Source organism: Athene cunicularia, assembly GCF_003259725.1.
Source record: "Athene cunicularia isolate RWA chromosome 7 unlocalized genomic scaffold, athCun1 chr7_part2, whole genome shotgun sequence".
NCBI classification, from domain to species: domain Eukaryota; kingdom Metazoa; phylum Chordata; class Aves; order Strigiformes; family Strigidae; genus Athene; species Athene cunicularia.
This window is the reverse complement of record NW_020799108.1, coordinates 167,227-188,914: the sequence shown is the minus strand read 5'-3', so window position 1 is coordinate 188,914 and position 21,688 is coordinate 167,227. Positions and strand designations below refer to the sequence as shown.

General features: G+C 36.3%; 1 protein-coding gene across 9 annotated transcripts in view; it reads left to right on the top strand.

The window, feature by feature from the left end:
- ZNF385B (zinc finger protein 385B) overlaps positions 1–21,688 on the top strand; it is a 176,968-nt gene that overhangs the window by 131,332 nt on the left and 23,948 nt on the right. For 7 of the 9 annotated variants that reach the window (XM_026853316.1, XM_026853315.1, XM_026853317.1 and 4 more), the window contains 2 exons: positions 4,963–5,073; positions 18,685–18,847. In XM_026853316.1, coding sequence (XP_026709117.1) covers positions 4,963–5,073; positions 18,685–18,847 — 274 coding nt within the window. Of the gene's footprint in view, positions 1–2,479; positions 2,696–4,962; positions 5,074–18,684; positions 18,848–21,688 lie in introns of those variants that run through there. The other 2 variants (XM_026853324.1, XM_026853319.1) reach the window with 2 other exon arrangements.

The following is a 21,688-nucleotide window of genomic DNA, read 5'->3' as shown; positions in this document are numbered from 1 at the left end:
TAAGCATCTGGACTTATCCAAACTTTTAAACTGGAGATTGCACGTGAGCAAAAACTAATACAGATATTCTGGATTTCCAACATCACAAAAGCAGCTTTTCTTGCGATGCAGTGTCACCTCATTTAAACAAAAGGCTTAGAAATTATATGTAACCTTTCTGTTTGTAGGAATTTACCTCTTGGTGGGATCAGTGCAATTTATTTCTGAAGGACGCAAATTGGTGTTTATACTGTCTGCTATGTGTAAACACATGTTTTAAAATAACCAGAACTTTAATTTCACTGAAGGAGCTCTCCTGATGCACTTGCTCATTTTTTTTTTTCTCCTTCCTGTGCCTACTTTGATGTCTCTTAGTAGTCTGGTTCAGCTCTCAGAAGGCACCAGAAGAATCTGTGGTACCGTGGTATAGAACGGGGCAGGGAGAGTTTCTGGTAGCAAGAATTATAAGGGAATTCAAGGATGAAATTGTTGAATTACTGATGGTAATGTGTAACAGCTCATATAAAACTGCTGTTGTACCTGAGGACTTGCAAATATGATGCAAGTTTCAGAAATCCATTCCATGCAGAATGTAAGCTTTTGGGTGGCATCTTTTTGACAGGCAAATTAATAGAAACCTCAGTATAAATAATGTAAGAGGACACCTCATACTGTAAACTGCCTGTAAAGTGTCAACTTCATTCCTTTTTAAAATCCTTCTTTACAAACCTGCTTGTAACGGTCAACAAACATCTGAATAGCGATGTTTTAATGGACACATTTCGAATTACCAACAAGGTTTTCACAAAACCCCTTGGCAAAGGTTTTTAAGAAAACTAAATTGGCATAAGGAGATCCTGATATGCCAAAAAGAATCTTGTGAGGTAAATGATCTGAGGAAGTTTGCTAATGGTGTTCTCTAGGGTAGTGGGAGCAAAGAAAGACCAAAGCATAGTGAAAGACTTTAATGAGACTGAGAAGCCAGACAATAAATAGTTGGTGAAGTTTCATCTAGACAAATGTAAAGTGATGACACACATTGAAAACTTCACAAAACTTCATGTAGAAAGTAATGTGCTGTGAATTGGCTAGTAACACTTGGGAGGGAGATCTCGGGTTTATAATAGTGACTCCATATAAACATCAGCTCAGAGTTCAGTAGTGATCCACCCCTGAGTATTGTATATGATTCCTGTTCATGTCTTCAAAATATTTGATTGAATTTATTAAATTGTAGAATTGAGAAGGGCAACAATGATGCTCAAAAGAATGGAATGATTTCTGTGCACAGAATGACTGAGCAGCACAGAGATAACCTGGGGTGGGGTACGGGTCTTACAAAATTGAGTTGCATGTTAAAACAAAAATTGTTTCTTGACACAGGAGATTGAGATCCAATGCCTACAATGCAAAGAGTGCAGACTGGTTTATATCAGTTCAAGGGGTGACTATGCAAGAGAAAGTCACTGGGATTTAACAAATACACAGAAAACAGCTGGCTCTGGAAAATTTTTGGTGGAAAAATACGTGAACCTTGTGAAAATAGTTGGGGGACATAGGATGTATGTTTGTGCTGCTCTTGTTCTCTTGGTAACTACATATGATTGTTTGGGGGGGATAAAATGATAGCCTAGATGGAACTTCAATAGAGTTTAGCAGTTCTAAGCTTTTGGGTTGTCTGTCACTACATTTGCATTTTTAAAGTGCTTTGAAAGTCATTGTCACCACTCTCAGTAGTTGTAAAGTCTCATGTTTGCATGTTCTGAAATCGGGAAATAGTAGCAGTAGATTACTGCTGAAACCTGTCCAGATTCTGTTAATCCTTCCTCACTTATACCACTTGTGTGGTTTTAAGGAACCTCGTTGCAAAAAGATAGCAACTTCAACTTTGTTGGAAAGGCATTTTTAAATTTAAATTTTTATTAAACCAATTGAAATAGGAGAACAAGTCTAAAAGGTTGTTAAACTTAGTTATGGCTACCAGAGCCCTGTGAATTGCTTTATTAATTCCTCCTGTAGCATAAACAGCATAGTGCAGATTTTTATTTGCATTTGTGGTTTTTTTTTTTTTTTTTTTTTTTGTTTTATAGAACTGGTTTTTAAATACTGGTGCTCCCCACAGGGCAAAGTATGCTGCGTCATTTCCTAATATACACCTCAACAAATTACTCTCTCCCTCTTTCCTATTCCTTTCCTCCCTGCAATGAAGAGGATAATTTTGTGTAGTGATCTGAGATCAGTTTACTCTGCAGCATTAATCTCCTAACAGAGAGATACTATTTTATTTTTCCAGCATGCTGTAATCCATCCCAGTTTCTGATATATTTAAAACCTATTAATTGTTAATGTTGCACTTCTTGAATTCTAATCATGACCAGACTACATGCGGGGTTCCAGTTTGGGAAGGATCATTAGCTTTTCCCCTGGGGATCCTGAGTGGTACTTTCTGGAAGCAGCGTGAGCTGTATTATTTGTGTAGATTTTGTCCTTGTGCTGCTACATCTGTTTGAAATTGGGACTTTGTGCGTAGTCTGCATTATATGGTTTTGAACTGCATTGCCTAACGCTAGCGCTGTGGATTGTTATCTGGAATGCACAGAGGAGTCATTGATCACTGCTTCTTTTTCCCTTTTTATTTTTTTAAACGGGACTGCAGACGTTAGTGGGTATTTTTGCTATTTCTTTTCACCGATCTCAGACACTTCAAATGGTTGAGGTACTTTTCAACATTACTCTTTTGTTCTAGATTACCTGATCTAACAATTAGTGGTTAAATTGAAAAGCAAAGCATATCTTCCATTTAAGAAAAAAACCCTATTCCTTAATTATAGAACAATTTTTTTAATATATGTAATATAGTAATATATATTGACTGGTATATGTATTATAAAATGGATGCTCCAAAAACTTTTAATCTGCATGTATAATTGTGATGTACCATTTATTGCATCACCCTGCATAATATAAGTCAAACAGGTTTTTTGTTATACTTTAAGCTTTTAAACTTTGGACTGTCAATATATTCTAAAAACAGAAAAAAGGAAATAAGGATATTTATTTTAAGAGGGTTTTTTAGACTTTATCACATAGTTTGTAACAACACTGTCATTTAATCAGTAGTTCATTCTGGACAAGGTGTTTTTACTTTTGTAATTGTCTTAATATGGTACCCCTATGACAATGAAATACAGTATTTAATGGCAAAAGCTGATAAAAATTATATCATCTTTCCAGAAACTTTGTTATCAGTGACATTTACAAAACCATGCATTTGGTTTAAAAGGAATGTAGCAAGAAACCTATGGAGCTGTAGTCCAACAAAATTAAGTGAGTGTTTAATGTTAAGTAATAGATTATCGGAGAATGTCTTTTTAGGCAGATATGATGCAGTGTGTTTTTATTGAACTTGTGTATTTGTGTATCTGCATATATGTGAAGAAAATCCTCATTAGTACAGGCTTCTCCGGAAGCTTAAATGTGTACTAGGGGAAAATTACAGTATTTATCCTCACTTTTAGAAAGTCTGGAAGCAGCTAATTTACTGTTACAATTCTTTAACTAATGAATCAGTCACTTCAACTTTTCTCTCTTCCTTTATTAATCAGCTTAGTGTCAAATATGTGATGTGTACCACCCAATATTAAACAGCCAGGTTTGGTCTCTTCAAATAAAACTGTAAAGGAAAAACAATCGTCATTGTGACTGCAAAGCAAGCTTCAGAAAAATACAACTTTATAACAAATTGAAATATTTTCTCCTGAGCTGGTTTAGAAACAAGTTTGGAAAATGAGCACTTTTCTTGTAGATTGTAATTATTTGCCGCCTTCTCTTCTAAATCCATTTCTCATCTTAAATAAGGATGGAGGACCACTCCTGAAAAGATGCTCATAGGATAATTCGAGTTGAAAGGGACTTCAGAGGTCATCTGGTTCAGCCTCCTGCTCAGAGCAGGATCAACTGTGAGATCAGACCATATCAGATATTCTATTTGAATTAGAAAAATATGCTTGAATCTGTTTGAGTCAGGAAATTAATTTTAATCTGTATCCATGCCATGTTAGGAAAAACGATATATTATGCTTGAGGCTTCAACAGAGTAGCAGTTACAAACTCAGTTTTCCTAACATCCAGTGCCATTCTCTAGCTCCAGCAGTGTTAAAAAGAGAGCTCTCTGCCACTTGGAGGATGTTCTAAACTGGGGACCAACAGGGGTCCTGGTATTTAGCAAAAAAGTGATAATCAGTTCCCAGTTCCTGAAAACGCTCAGTCAAATTTAGGCTTAATATATTCAGTGCTTCACTTATCTCACATTCTTCATAGTGTTTTCTGAAGTGTGGTCACTTCAGTACCCTTTGCTGGTGCGAACACTGCATGTGTGCTCCTCCAAATTCCACCCTTCCTATGGGCTCTGTCACTCATCTGTTCTGCACAGAAATGGGGATTGGGACCTTTGTTCCCAGCAAGTGGTGTTTCTAATAGAGCCTGTAAGGGACCTCCTCTCGCAAAGAGGTCTTCAGGAGAGAATATTTTCCACGTAAGTGCTAATATCTATCACTGAACAGAAAAACAAGTAGAGAGAAATGACAGCAATTTGTTAGGGGGCAAAAGTGGTTTCTTGTAATGTGTCTGTTGGATCAGCAGGTGATAGGGAAAGGCTTTCAGGGGGCTCTTTGCAATTCAGACATGACAGTGGGGCCCCGCAGCATAGACTGTGTGCGGGGTTCAGGGAGGAACTGTTTAGTAGCCTGGGGATGGCGGTAACAACAGAGCTGCCTTTTTTTCATAAGCTCTGGCATGCTACCAATTCCCTAACCTATGCTAAATCTAATTATTATGAGGGCTGAAATTTTATTTCTTCCTGTTTATCTCTCAAAAAAAAAAAATAAAATTAAAAGCTTCCAGCAGACATTGTTATTTTTAATTTTTATTCTATACTGTGTGTTGCCCTAAAAAGTTGTAAATTGATTGTTGCTTGTTCTTCAGATGGATCCTGTGCAAAAAGCAGTCATAAACCATACATTTGGAGTCTCCATTCCCCCAAAGAAGAAACAAGTCATTTCCTGTAATGTTTGCCAGCTTCGCTTTAACTCTGATGTGAGTATTGGCTATTTTAATTCCTTTTTTTCTTTTTTTTTTCCACCTAGTACATTAGGTATAATTAATCTAAATCTCTTTTCCCCAAACAAATCATTCCAGTTCTGGCTACATTCTGCTCAGCCTGCTAGACTGATAATTTGTCCACTCAGATGTGGAAGTCCATAGAGTTAACATTGCTCTTTGATTATCTTGAATGGGTCTGGCGTGATATCTAATGACACGTCCATTGATGATATCCCATTTGGCAGTCAGTAACCTCCAAGATGCAGTGCAAAAAGAAATTTTTTTAAAAAAAAAAGAGGGAGAGCAGACAAAATCTTCCCTTCGAGTTCTCTGTCATACCCACTCTTCTTCCAGAAGAAATATCATTTTTCTGTTGTTCCTACATCCTTGCTGATAATGTCTTTTTATTTTTTAATAAAGTCACTCTTCCAGTAACTTTCATTTGTAATAAATATGAACATTTACTTCTAGCTGTCTTTTTTGCATATGATAAAGTTCAAGGAAACTGTTTTCTGAGGTGTAATTAAAAAAATACATTACAAAAGAGTACATTGACTGATACATTTAAAATATATGCCCAACTAATGTTTTTCCTCGGTAGCTTGAAAATGAAAGGAATTCAAGAAAACTATGTCTATGAAAGTTATGACCTTTGACACTTTAAAAATACGTGTTTGTTCTGGGAGACTACTTACTAATGTCACTAAGCTTATTAAAAAAAACCCCAAAATTCTCAGATATTTTTGTTGATCTCAACTGTAAGAACAAATCTGTAAGTGATGTGTTTAATATTCTATATATTGCTGTTACAATTTCATTCTCAGAAATAGTTTGCTTTCAAGTACTTGGTGCTCCTAGAGATTTGGAGTAAAACACCTATACCTATTACTCTGATTTTCTCTGCCTCTACCATTCCACTTTGAAAAGTGTCTTGTAAAGTGGTTTCAACAGTTTGGCTTTCTTGTCTAGTCTGGTAAGGATTCTGAAGCAGTGCTATCTTAACCTTCAAACCGATTTCTAAATCTGTCATCTTTTGACAGGCTTATTAAACTTTCTTTGAAGTGGCAATACCTACTTAAATAACGGATTTCAAGTGTCATTATTTAAAATTTAATTCACTTGTTTCCTCTTTAAGGTTAAGATTTAAGGTCAAAAAAAAATCTTTCTGCTCTGATACTTGGTCCAGATACCTACTTTCACTGATTAAAACAAAGAACCAATAAACTTTAAAAAAATTTCCCTCGGCTCCATGGATCTGAGCTGGACCTTACTCCGTCTGCAGGGAAGCAGCTCAGCCTGTTCCTGCTCTTCCCTCTCCTCCTGAAGTCAAGGTCCCTCTGATGGGGCTTGTCCCTAGAGGAGTCACTCTGTCTGCACTGACATTCAGGTGGACAAACAGCACTTCAGGCAGATGGATTGAATCACCACTTAGTGTCTCAAAACAAAAAATGAGCTGAAATATTATATTGGTTTGTACATCTGCCAACCGAGCAATTTTACCAATCTAGACTTACGCCCTTTCTGTTCTACTTTGTGAGTATCATATTCTGCTTTCAATAGTGGCATCACAAAAGCATGGCAGATTATAGCCTTCTGTCTTCTTCTGGAGCAGGTGTATTCATCCGGTGTCGTTCTCCTTTCTTTCTGAACGTGATCAATGTGCTCAGTTCTAGTTACTAGAAAATATGATCATCCTTTTGTAATGGATGATTGCATGAAAGGATGAAGCACTAGGACTGTGTCAGTGATAAAATGCAGTTCCTTACTTTCTACAGCAGTTTGCTTTACCACGACACCCACAAACAATATAGGAATTTGATTTTATAATGCACTGAGATTCTAATAGTGTTATTAATACCAGAAAATCCTTAAATATAAATTTGTTTCACAAATATTTCATAACCACAACTTAACAGGAATTTTTGGAGAATGTGTTTTCGTAGTGTAGCACTTCTATTTTAAAAGCTATCTAGACTTTCTTTGGATTATTCAGCTTCTCCTAGGAAGCTTACATAAGATTTTAAATATATCCTCCAGGTTCAGTCTTTTGGCCTTAATAGTTATTTATCTGAGTGTGTGTTGCTTTTTTTTTTTTCCCTGAGAGAGCGAGATCTTACATTATTCAGCTATTATTCTCACCACCCCCACCATCTCCCCATAGTCTGCGTTGTTATAATTTCACTGAGGCAATGCTAATGGCCTTTCAACTAAGATCTGCAGACTCTTACAGTTCTTTCTTCGCTTGTTAAAAGCTCCTTCACAGAAATGAAAATCTGGACTCTTTGCTTGTATTTTTCTTTTTGGTCACTTTATAATGTGAAATTATGCTTAAGAGGTGAAGTGGTCTTTGCAGTCCATCCTGTGTTTTGCGGGTTGGGGAAAAGGGAGTCAGATATTTGTGAACCTTGTAACTGTTGAATCTTTCAGTGAATCACAGAATCATCTAGTTTGGAAAAGACCGTGAAGATCATCTAGTCCAATCAGTTCCACCATGTTACATCCTAAGAATGTATTGAGAGTCTTTTGGGTAGCATCAAACTCTGATAACCTGCATTAAAACCTTGAGCATAGCACATTGCAGAGTGAGATTTGTAGTGCAGCCACTTCACACTTAGAGTTTCTTCTGGCTCTACAAGGCCAACGTGCTCTTTGTTGTTGATGGGCATTCTGTTTCTTTGAGCTTCCTTTGACCTAAATTATGCAAGCAAAGGAAATAAAAATGACAGAAGGAAGCTATTAAATTTTTCGTACTTTTGTTCTCCTAAATGAATTTCAGTTGCATGATGTTTGAAGATTCTGGCCTGAGTCTGAAATGGCCTGAGTGCTTTATCTATTCCATGAGTAACATACGGATCAGTGGATGTTCATCTGTGAGAACAAAATTGCTTTCCTTGCCTGCAATCTTTCATTCACACTGTGGACACCCATTGGTCTGGATCAATAAATCAAACATTCAGACTCATCAGTTTATAGTTGTCAAACCTTCTCCTAGATTAATACAGTAAATTGCAAAGGTTTCCGTTTTATTCTGCTAGTGTGTCTGCATGTTTAGCCTTGGTGAGAACGTTCTGGTATTAAGATTCAGAGGCAGGGATCTGCAGCTATCTGCAGGAAGAGAAAGTCTGATACTAGGGCTGGAAGGAGATTTTTTAAATGGGTTGTCTCCAATGTGAGAGTAAACATCTAATGTTGAAGTATTACTTTCTGTATTTTGAAAAATAAAAATTTTTAGGATAATGCTGTTTTTCTTCTACCATATTATAATTTGGACGGTGTTTCCTAACTGAATTCTTCAGTACAGTCTCCCATACTTTTAAAGAAATTTTTAGAAGTATAACATGAAGAAAACATCTGCGTGCAAACTGAATTTGGTCTAGTTTTAGCCTGATCCATTTATCTTCTTCCAAAAAATAAATGATGGGGTTTGACTGATACTCATAGGCATTCACCATCATACTCTATCTGTCCTTTCCTAGAATAAATTAACTGCAGTTTTGAAGTCAGTCAACAGTCAATTTGGAACTCGTGTTTTTCTGATAATAAATTATGACATAAGCAGTTTGACCACCCCTTCCAAGCTCTGTCAACTCCATCAGAAACTGTAGTACAAAAGAAATGATCCAAAGTCTTGAGAAAGAGAAAAATAAAATGCCATCTCTGTGAAGTAATACCAAACTAAAGTTGTTTTAATAGCCCAAATTTTGAGGTCCTTGAATGGGAATTTTATCTACGATAGTAGTATTGACCTGACAACAGTGATAACTGAGGTTACTTCAACAATATTTTTCACATGATCCAGTTAAGATGCTCTAGCTGGTACTTAGAGAGGGTTTGGGTGCCTAAACCTAACTGTCTTGTCATTTGAGTATCTGACGTACCTGGGATATCCACACCAGGCAGTTGGAGGTGAGGCAGGACACCTGAGGACATCCCAAATTATACTGGATTCCTGTTTCTAGAACTGAATCCCCACTTCTTAGGTTTGCCTTCTATGTTCTTTTTAGGTGGTGGTGTTGTTGTTGTTGTGGGTTTTTTTGGTTTTGTTTTTTTAAGAGGTGGAAAGCAGGATTTAGTGAGGAGAAAAATCACTAAAAGAAAAAAGGGAAAGTTAATTTATCTCAATATTATGTTACCAGAAAACTGGAAAGTTAGTAGAGGTCTCAACACCTCGAAGTGAAATGGCAAAAAAATGAGGAGGGAGTAGAGAAATGGCTTTTTCTTAAACTAGTTTTTAATGATGGTAGATATCAGGAGTCAACTGCTGTTGAATTAAGTTGGAAATAGTCTATTTAGGGAGGATAGCATTATGAAGATTGGCAGTTGATGAGACTGATTAGTCAGAATAGTCAATGAGATAGTTAATGCGGCCTATTTAAACTTTATTCTGTTATACAGAAGAATTTATATTTTCTTTAAACTGTGGTGTTTTTTTTTAAAAAAACGCACCATTCATTAATAGTTACAGTTGGATTTGCTCCAGTATATTAGAATGAACACAGATGTTTCTATCTTTGCATCAAAATAACTTTTATCATTTTATCTTAACACCATTTTATCTTTTAATTTCTATATGATGATGAAACTGTATGTGTTCCAGTGCAGCAGTGACTAGTGTGCCAGTAAAGTTCAAGCTATGGTCTTGTGTTATAATCCAGCTCAAAAAAAATGAGAAATATCTCAGTTATGTTTACTACCACCAGAGACCAGGCAGCAGAAGAGGAAGAATCCTCTTCATGGAACAGATTGTGATAGTGAGTCAGATTTTATACTTGCTTAAAGGCTACCAGAGCAAGAGACGTAACTGTATTCCACCAAGAGGAAGCAAGACATGCTGAGAAAAATCCGTCTTAGCCTTTGAAAAAAAATTTTTTTTTTCCTTTTAAGAATTCTGGGATTCCTTCCAAATCCATGGTTATATCTATGTGGACTATAGATAAGCTTTGCTAAATAAGTTTTCATATTAATTACATAGGTCTGACTTGTTGATATTAATTATTTATATTACAGACATTCTAGCAGAAACAAAAAGCATCTTGAGTGACTTTGCTGAATCCTTATGATACCCGTAAGAGGGTCCAGTAGCAACAGGTCAAGGGGAAAAATGACTGTTTTCTATCCCATGTAGATTCCTTCTCTGCCTACCCTTGGCTCATTTTTTCCCATTCCTTCTGGCCACCAGATGAATCTACAGCATCTCCTGCAGCTGCTGTGTGGCAATAAGTCCCTCCAGCAGCTGTGGAGCTTTGGCCAGACTGTCTCTGAGATGTCTGTTATATTCTGTTATGGCGTCTGACACTGTAGCTTGCAGCCATAAGAGAAAAGTGAGTTGCAGTTGCAAGGATGCCTGTTTGGCTTCTGCAGAATCGCTTTTTTCTCCATATCTATGAATCATCACCTTATGTGCAAATAACTTCTGTCTGCTCTTCTCCCTCTTTATTTGTACTGATAGCCCAGAGTTTGGAGCTTGAGCACTATACAGTAATGTCAGTGCTAATCCAGTCCCTTTCCTCGGCAGCCGGACCTCTCTGTACTCCAAACTCACATTATGTCAGCAGTGCAGCCAGCAGTCCACGTGTTTGTGGGTTTTATTTGGTTTGTTTGTTTGTTTGTTTTGTGGTGGGTTTTTTTTAAACAGAGTTTATCATCTGTTGGTCACATCTAAAAGAAATACCTGCTTCCCTCTGTGCACTTTCTGTTTCCCGTAGGAAGGTCTTTGGCTGCAATACAGCCTGTTAGGTTACCATCTTGTTGATAGGATGTTATTTGATATTTAAATAAACTTGTGTTTCTGCAGCATGTTGCTCTGTCAGTAATGACTGTAAGTTGGTACTACTTTTGTTGTCACCTGTGAAGACTCAGAAATCAAGAAAAACACCTTGTAGGCTGATCAGAAAAATCAGATGTAACGGTTTGGCATTAAGAGATGCTGAAGGTCATCTTACTGTTTATTGCATTTATAGCTAATAAAAATGATGTGATGATAGTGATCATCTTTTTAAAAAACCAGGAAGGCAAAGTTTTGAAGTTTAGACAAGTATTACCGAATGTTAACTTTGCAAATTTGAATGAATCACTCGTGCTGTCAAAAAGATTAACGCACAGAATAATCAATAGCATCAAGTCAAAATCTACAGAACTGTCATCTTTTGTCAAATGTTTTACGTTTTTTCTATAAATAAGACTATATATATTGATTCTTTGGGTATGGAGGGTAGTGAAGTGGATAGGAGGTAATTAAAAGCATAATTCTCAGGAACTTGTGAAGGTAATTTTCTGTTTTGTAGACAGAACTGACAAAATGATGAAAGTTGTTAGCTCCAACATGACAGAAATATTGCACGATTATACAGTACAGGGTTATAACATAATGAAAGTTCTTTTCAGATAACAGCTATTTAACAGAGCTTTTAACTAAGTTTGAGATATTTAAAATATGAGTTGACTACTTCTGACATGGCTGATGTTCACAGCTTTTTGATTTTTCTGTGTCCTTTTCAATAGTAATCTACCTTACTGTTTGGAGCAATTAGGTTTTAGAAATTTGTTAAGAGCAGAACTGAAAAAATAATGCATAGCTTTGATATAACAGATGTATGAACACTTCATTTTTGCAGATTCCTTCAATTACATCTGACTAATATCAAATGAGATAGAACTCAGTTTTTCAACACCACTTCCTAATTGATCACTTCATGTATTTTTTTTTATTAAAGTTATTATTCTAGTCTAAATTCTTCTTAATTTATGTGCTCCTCACATAAAGATGCACACTCTTACAATATGGTTCTAACAGGTGGACTATGTGATCAGACATGTGGTAGGCCTCTTACTATTTGAAAGAAGGGAGCTGTATAGTTTAGTGCATGCTGTGAATTAAAATGACAGTATGTTATGGGTATAAACACCTCTGTGCTCCTCCAATCTTGCGGTTAGATAGATGCCTCCTCTAATAGGACCACTCCCGTTGCAGCCATGCCAGGAGAGCCCTCACAGGGGTGGTGCACGTGCTTCGTTAAACCCCTTCTCCTTACTGCCTAATGGAATGGCAGTTATGGTTAGTCTAGCTACTTCCGCACCTGCAAAAACAATGATGATTTTTGTACTTGAGACTATGTAGTTATGGTGGAATTCTGTAGTTACCAGGAATTCGAGAAGTCATGGCCCAGCTTAGAATCCCTGCTTTTACAGGAATACCATTACTTATCTTTGAGCACTACTTAGGCCTTATTTACATCTTTCAGACACGAGTTCTGTTGATTTCAAAATAAGCTTAAGTAATTCAAGCTGGTGATAATTTCAGATAAAGACCTGAATATTATGAAGACTTTGTAAGTATTCTGAAATAATTATAAAATAAGGAAATTCTGTATTAATGATATGTCCCCCGGAATTAGAATTGGCTTGATGTATAGAAGTGGACAGGTACACAGGCGTTGAGAGGTGGTCTTTCTACAGCGTACGTTATGGCTGTATTTAGGACATTAAATTATTTTTAGCTTAAAATTATGTAAAACTTTTTATGGTATGCAGGAAGAATTTATCTTTATAAATACTCCAGAGCAGACTACATGTTTTCAAGATTATTACATATCTGTTAAGTCTTCCAATTGCAAATTGTCTGTGTGGTTGAACTGTTACTGGCAGAAGCTTTTGTGGTATTTTTAACAAGATATTTTTCGTCGGAGATTACCACTGTATTGACACCAAATTAGTACAGCATTTGTGATAAAATTGCTGTGGAGAAGACTTATCATGCAGGGCAGAATTCCTGCTTTAACAAGATGTAGTAGGAAGGGAGAAGAAATAGGAGCTACAAGCCACCATGTTCAGTACCATTTAGTTATGGCACTCACCTGGTATTGCAGAGCTTAAGGCATGAACCTGGACTTCCCATGTAGATACTTCAGTCTCCCTTTATTTCTGTATTTCTCCTTCCTAATGTTATGCCGCTCTACATATATGTAATTTTATATATTAATTGTCAGACTGGATATTGTGTTAACAGATTCAGGCATTCAGCTTAAGTGCTGGCAGTCCAGTGGTCTAATTTCCATCGAGGAAGGGCTACTTCAGCTGATCATGAAGAAACCTGAGAAAAGTCTTGATCTCACACATACACCCTGAACCATTAGACTTAGTCAAACCTTGCACCAGGTTGTCACTGAAGTGATCTGGTAGGTTAATATTTCGTCTCTTTATGTAGTAATAAATTCAGTTAATTACTCATTCACACACCAAATAGATTCTAAAACTCAGTCACTTGTGAACTGTCAAAATGAATAGCGATGATTCCAAATATACTGCCAGTCATTGCTCCTGATGGGGATAATTTCCAGTAATCTTTTGTACTGCAGTCTTACCTGAATTTCAGTTTTCTTAAAGGTAATACCACTATCAGTGAATCTGTATGATCTGTAAAGTTGCCTGGTTATCTGTATCTTTCTATATATACATATCTGTATATATACACATAGTTAAGTTTATGCAAAGTAAAGCTACCGAGGTTATTTTAAGCACTATAATATGCTAATAATATTCACATTTATTTTAGAAGGCATGTTTACGTGCAGAAGATGAAGATTTGCATTGCTGATGTTTTATTAGATGCAGTGTAGTATATAAGGTTAACGTGTTATGTGCAGTCTCACAGTTTAAGATCCGGATGCTTAAATTTCAAACTTTGTAATTTGGAGGTGAAAGTAGCAATTACTTTAGATTTTAAATGAAATGTAACATTTGGATCATTTGTGTGTCTCAATGAAATACATTTTTAGAGAGAAAAACTTGTCCTTTCTTAGAACTAAGTCATTAATCTTTATACCATAGAAGGCTTTCTTAAAAAAAAAAAGAAATATTTACTTGATTGGTTTCTTTCATTACTACTTAAAGACTCTGAACAGACCTAAAAATCTAGATTGCTCAGAGAAGACAAGCATCCTTCCACCATTTTAAGGTGCAGAAATTTGAAGAACAGGAGAAAATGGCATATTTATTTGTTTGACAATGATATCCTTAGTTATTTGCTACTGAATTAAAAATACAGCTTTTCACTAAGCCACGATCTTCTAAAGATTTAGACCATATATTTAGTGTCTTAAAATATGCATCCTGTTGGTCAAAAAGTAATGCCAGGCAAATGCACAAACACTGTTGGGGAATTTGGCCTGTCATTACAAACGTATTTTTGTATTCTGGTATTTAATGTCACATTTATTGCAGCTTAAAGCTTTTCCTGTTCATTAAATCTTACTAGGCAGAACCTGATGACTTTCTGTACTTTCTAATAAGGAGGGAGATTGCATTTTAAAATGTTGTAATGTGTATATGTGAAGCTAGTAGACAACAATCAGTTTTAGAACCAAGTAGAAATTAGCTTTTCCTTTTAGGTAGGGAGTTCTTTCATGTGAAATATTTTCTTACTGTACTTTTTCAAAAAGTGGCCTCCTTGACCTATTAAGCACTTCATTTAAAAATTATAATAGTAGTTCAATGGTGAAATTTAATTTTTATTACATAAGCAATAAATTTAACTTAATCTTTTTGAAAGAAAAAATGTGCCAAAAATGTTGAATTATTTTACTGTAGAATTGATTCACCCCTACAGTAAATACATAGCCCTATACACTGGAATAAATTATTATGCAGTTAAAAAGCACCACAGTACATGAGTACAAAGAGTTTCCTTAAGGTTACCTATCTTAATTTTGGCTTTTCCTAACTTTTTTTATTTTTTCAAATATTTTTTTCATGATATGGAATTTGCATTAGTCAGTTTAGTTAATGATGATCAAAAAAGTACATTCAGTATCCATTTAAAATATTTCATCCCTAAGATATTTACTCCTAATTTCATATTTTATTGGGGTTTATATTCAAACTGGTAAAATACCTTTCTTTTATACATTTGACTTTTAAACCTTGTGTGTACGGCATTTCCTTTGGATTATCAGAGCAAATGAAAATAAATGTTCAGCTTCATGTCTTAACTAAAAATGCAAATTTTGTATGTCATGGCTTATTTCAATGACGTATGTTACAGAGCTTGTAACCTGTATCGTATTGCTGTATTTGTGCCAAAACAAGTTTAAAATGGGACTTGGAGCAAATATGTTTGCCTTTGATGTGGTACTTGTGTGAATATTTTATAAAACTAGCGTTAGTAGTGAGCAGGACATTAACAATCAGAGTAATTGGTACCAATAATAATCAGAATTTGTGTTCCAATTTCAGATTCCCATAGCCATTCTTTTTTTCTTTTGCTTACTATGTCTCCAGAAAACTCCCCGTGGTTTTTGTAAGATGGCTCCACAGAACACAGTTCCATGCTGATACTGCCTTTCACGCACCAAAAGGCAACAGAATCAATTTATCCCATAATGGATAATAAGCAAACTCTGAACTTCAGGTGTATCTGAAACGGTTAGAAAATAGTGCTTCTGGGGCTAGGAAACCCTGCTTCAGTTTCTCGGGGAATGCTTCTCTAACTTCACGTTTGGAAAGAGTATCTGTGCTTCCGTTCAGAACAGAGATGAGTTGAAAGAGCCTAAAACCCCAAAGTTTAACAAAATACAGACACTGGAAGTGGAAACCAGGCAAATTCATTGTAGAAATAAATGTAATGTTCTTAACTGACAAAGTGAGGCACTGAAACAGTTTACCAAAGGTAGATTTTTCCATCCCTAGCTACTTCAAAATTAAGGCTGGACAATTTTTTTCCCCAGAGGAATATGGACTAGTTCAAACAATTTTGCAAGAGGCTGGTGTTTTCAGAAGCTCTGCTTTAGATGGTCATAGCAATACTTTCTGGCCTTACAATGCACAACCATGAATTTTCATAATAAAAATAGTATAATAATTATAAAACTTAACACCATGTTTCCATGAGACTTTGCTTGTGTTTATGGAAATCTTAATTTTAATTCTGCCCGGGCTTGTTTGTTCTCTACAGGTCTAATGTACACTAGATGAGGATTGAATGAAAGGAATCAAAGACTGTAGTAGGTTATTACTGATATTGCAGGCATTATTATTGCAAATATCAGCAGAAAGGCTTATTATCAAGGAACTGACTTACTAAGTCTTTCTCTTGAGTGCACTTATGTCTCTTATGTTATAGCTTTGGCCTCAGGCAGCTTATGATCCTATCAACAGCACACATATGCTCAGACCACAGAGTTCAAATATTTAAAGGGACGTCATCAGCTTGAGAATGCTTGAGTGGCAAATCTGGTACTTGCTATTATTTAAAGTTAAAAGGTTTGGAATGGAAAGGGTATATATATACACACACCTCGTTTTTTAGCTTCACTTTTTGTACAATGTAATGTGTGAGTAGTTTATTTAATTTTGTGGATGGCAAACTCTCCTTCTAGTGCATCATGTATCAACAGCAAAGCTATAAGAGAAATACACAAACCCAGCAACGGCAGAGAGAGACAGGGTGAGACTCCTGTGGCTGTGTAAGGCCCATCAACATAACAGGGCACAAACAGATCTGTGCTCCTCTACCCACGTTCAGAACTGAAGAGGCCCAACCTGGAAGTTGACAAGTGTCCCTTTAAGTAGTGCACGTAGTAGCAGTGGTATAGCTGTTTAGTGGTTTCTTTATAATCCCTAAATTGTGTTGGTACACGTGTTAATATTTCAGAGGTTTTAAAATCAAAAAGTAGTTTAATAGCAATTGATGAGTAGACTTTTTACTGGTTTTATAATAAAGTTGGGTTTTTTTTAAAAAAAATCTCAATTTCAAAGGAATTAAAACTTATCTAGCAGCCTGCAGTGTCACGTACACTATCAATTCAAGGTGGAAACCACTGTGTTTCACAGGGTGTATAATCACCTTAAGAAGCCTTGGTGTGTATGAACTTCACTCCTCTATTTTAGCAGCAGTTCTCCATCAGTTTGAATGATGCATGTAATTTTTGTGAGGACTCCAATACACTGTCTATTCTCTTGTCTGGTTCAACTGTTTCTTCTGTTCGCTTACACTCTGTCATATGATAAAAATGTTATTACATGCTGTCCCAAGGTGACTGTATTGTAATGCCTATTTCTGCTGATCTTAAAACAATTTTCCTTGTTATGGCAACACTCCTTATGGAATTCAAATGTCTTAGATGTTATAGTTGCTTTTGATAAAAAGCATGTGACTTGTTTCATGGCTCGCTTCATTTAACAATTAAATAAATTAGTCCTGATCAGTTGAAGAGAGAGAACGTGTTTTTGCATGGACATGGTAGAAGTTTACTTGCACTGATGCTTTTTATATGCCAGGTGTCAAGGTGTCATCTGGTTACATGAAGCATGCTTTCTCTGAGTGTTTCAGTTTGAAATAAACTACTATATTAACTTTTTTAGTTAATATGTAACCTTCAATAGAGGCACCTAGTAGTATGACTGAATTTTATTTTTTTTTTTTTAGATTATGTTTAGAAATACTAATAATGCAAAGCTGTTGCTGGATAGTATGCCGTTATGACAGACTGCATTTTGTGTAAAATTATGTTTCTTACCCGTTTTTGGTAAATTAATTTCTTAAGAAGTCAAGAAAAACTTTTATGTTTTTTAGCTGAAATTTCTAAGCTTTGTAGTTTGTATTAAGCATGTAGTTCCTTAGTTTTGCACCTAAAAAAGTGGCCTGATTTGTCAAGGCAGCTTGCCGAGTCAGGAACAATAATGGGGACTCAAAATCATTGAAAAAAATGGGCACTTGCTTACATGTCTAGCTTTAGCTGTGCAACTTCAAAAACATTGACCTAGTTTCTGAGGATAGTTTTAAGACAAAGGTGAAATAAACATTACATCTCAGCATATATTTCTACTGTTTTGTTAGGGCAGACCAAGAAGAGTACTTTATATATAAAGCACTTTAGCCAAAAAAACCCACAAAAAAATCCCCAACAAAACCCCCAAAACTTCTCTCCTTCCTGTCCTTCAGGCTTCAGTTTTCTTAGTCTTGGGAAAAAATATTCAAGGCAATTTACAAAACAATCAAGTCTGATAAGTGTTTAGTTTTCTGTGGTTTACTTAGGTCTACTGAAGTTTATAGGTATGGTGTTTATTCATTTTAACCCTTCCTGGCTTGATCTGATAGTGAAGTCATAATGTCATTAATGCCTGTTTCAATTGCTGTTAGTGTAATGATGAAAATACTGGATGACTTTTGTACTAGATCAAACAGAAGGGAAAATGGATTATTTAGTCATGTTACAGCGTGGTACATCTTTCTAACTACAAGCAATAAAGACTAGGGAACATTACATGAAAATTGAGTATCATCTTTCTGAATTGGGTGTGTTTTCTTTTGCATAGTGCTTTAAATCTTTAAGCACCATGGAAGTGAAGAATTCCATTAGGAGTGACAGTTTTATGTAATCTTGAAGCCTCATTTTCTGAGTTACTGAAAACATGTGCCATTCATTAAAATCCTACCATTTGAATATATAAGAACTTACATCTAGGGAAACTGTTAGTACAAACCTACTAAAATTTTCTAGGTGGAATAATATGGTGCCTACTATTGAAAGTGTCACTTTTCTGCCTTGTCATCCATTGTGTTATATAGAAGTTCAGAAAAAAGTGAGCCTGATTTGTTCTCCTTTGTAGAGCCAGGCCGAGGCCCACTACAAAGGAAGTAAACATGCCAAGAAGGTCAAAGCACTAGAGGCAACGAAAAATAAACCAAAAGTTGGTTCTTCCAAGGACAGCGCAAAGGCTAACACAAGCTGCTCCACCACGCCAGTCACAGCCAACATCTCTGACAAATCAGGTCAATGAAAACTTTTTGTTCTATACATTCGTTATTTTCTTCTTTTTTTGGTGTTTGTACGAGAGAATCTGGTTGCATGACAGTGATCCATGACTTGTGTTTTCTAAACTATTTACTGTGCTCTCTTCGTTTTGGTATTATCAAAGTGCTTTTTCACATCTGTGAAACATCTGGTGTCCCCGAATGCTAAAGTTGATTTTAATTTTTTTTTTAAACCTGTGAATTTGCTCTTACAAAGTATGGATGTTGTTCATACAACAATAATAATGGATGGATGTGGGTGGAGGGACAAGTCTGAGATGTATTTAGCTGAAGTATTTCATGTAAACCTTTGTAAGATTTTTTTTTTTTCTTTTCTGAGTAAGATAGTATTGCTAAAACAGGAAAACATACCTACAGAAATGTAGTGAAGCCTCATGGCATGGATATTTCCTGACTTCCACAGCTCATTAGTGCCTCAACATCACTTTTTTTTTTTTTTTTTTTTTTCCCGTGTTGGTAATCTGAGGAAGATCAGTAACACTAATTGCAGTGGAGTTGCTTGAGTCTCTTTCTGCTCTGTCAGTGTTGTGTTACTGAATGAAACAGGAGAATTTCCTGTACTCATTGGCAGTGAAATGCTGTACTTGTTATCCAGGAGAAAGCACCTGCTGTGGGTTACCCAACTGTTGGTCTAATAGACTGCTTCCGATAAATTTGCTTCTGCCTTGGATTTATTATCATCTTCACCAGAGCTGAAATTGACTCAGATGCTGTAAGGTGAATGACACAGTTTTCTATACACACACACAAGAAAATAATTCCCTATCAGTAGCTACTTTTCATCCTGATCTTTTCACAGCAGCACCAAAACTGTCTTTGTCTGGTCCTCAGCAATGATGATGCATCCCAAATTTTGGTTTGCTTCACCTAACAAATCACATTTTAGGTTTGAGAGAGATAACATGAAGCCAAGTAGCATTTTCAGGTAAATCACAGAATCATTCAGGTTGGAAAAGCCCCTTGGGATCATCGAGTCCAACCATCAGCCCAACTCTACAAAGTTCTTCCGTACACCACATCCCCCAGCATCTCATCCAAACGACCCTTAAACACATCCAGAGATGGTGACTCCCCCCCCTCCCTGGGCAGCCTGTTCCACTCTCTGACCACTCTTTCTGGGAAACATTTTCTCCTCATGTCCAGTCTGAACCTCCCCTGTTGCAGTTTAAAGCCGTTCCCTCTTGTTCTGTCACTAATCACCCGTGAGAAGAGACCAGCACCAACCCCTCTGCAATGTCCTTTCAGGGAGCTGTAGGAGTGATGAGGTCTCCCCACGTTACTATAAAACAGCAGCAAATGACTACTGATCTAAATAGAATGTCAATGGAAAGAAATTTAAAATATTTGATGTTTCACTCCCTAAAATCTCAGAAGCAGCTTTGGTTAAAACAGCTTACTGCTCCAGTAAGAACTGTAAGAACTCAGACAACTGCTTAAGATACCAGTTAAAACTGTAGAGGATTTATCATGTTAAGAATGCAGTCTGTTATAATGTAATTGTATAATGCCCTCCCCTGCCTACGCCAAAGACCGAGGGCCAAATAACTGAAGTTTCAGCATCTTTTACAGATTCCATCACCTTTTCTGTAAGTCTGGATCTGTCTTGTGGTTTCTTTGCCAGACTGTGAGATCTGTCGCTGACTTAATTTTATTCTTTTCTGTGAAATGTACCTAAAATCATTCACACCTCTACATTCAGTTTGTTATAAAATAATTTAACTAATGACAAGGGAAACCCGCTCATGATATTTTTATATTGCCCTGTTTTGACAGTGTGGTGCTTTACGCTATTAATTACTCCTCACAAATTAGACAGATTACCATCTGTGTCTGTTGGATTATACCACTGCAAGGGCTTCTACATTACAAGTAAATCACAGTGGTGATTTAGTTAAACACTTCCTTCCCATTAGGAGAACAGTGGGATTCTCAGTGGAGGAGAGGCTCCTCAGAGCCTGTTACTGCTCTGCAGGAGACTGCGGATGGGGCGTTAGGGAGGACAAAAACCTGAACCTGGAATGGCAAATTCTCTGTATACACAGGGAATGCTGGTTGCAGAGGTGGGGAAGGGCTGGGAGACTGGGGTTTTTACCAGCCTATGGACGCGAGACCAAACATATTTTTTTCCTAGTTCAGCTAAGCTTTCCCTTACAGAGGCAATAGTTCATCTGTTCTTTAATATATGTTTAGCTCTTTAACATAATGCTTACTGCAACTAGAGCAATTACTATGTTGCTTCTGGGAATCAGTGGTGGATTTTTTTTTTTGCTTTGGAGCAAATTAGCTGATACCATTTTTTTCTGAATATTTTAACACAGCTTTCATCATCTGAGAAATGGATTATTGCTATGTATTAACTGAGTAGGTATATTTTAGTTTTCCTTAAAAGATTCCTAATACTAAGATTTTCAGTTCACATGTGTATTTGTGGTCATTTTTTTTTTATCCTGATTTCCAGGATAAAACGGTCACATCATCTGTCTTTATCTCTGTTATTCTCTGGCCCTGTCTTCACAATTTTTACTGTATTGCCTAATGTAAAATAAAATTAAAAAAAAATATATCATCGAGATGAAGAGGTTTTAATGACGCTTCTATAAATTTGATGAGAATTGGCACCTGGGTAGAGGGGAAGCATTAAGGTCCATCCTGAGAGATGCTACCATGTGAGCTCTGTTTTGCTTGGCCTGCTGACTGGCCAGGCACTATGTTGGTCTTCAGGACAGGGGATTTGAGAGGGTATTTGTGTGGTGCAGGTCTGAAAAAAATTGCATTAGAAGGACATAAGGTAGGGGCTAC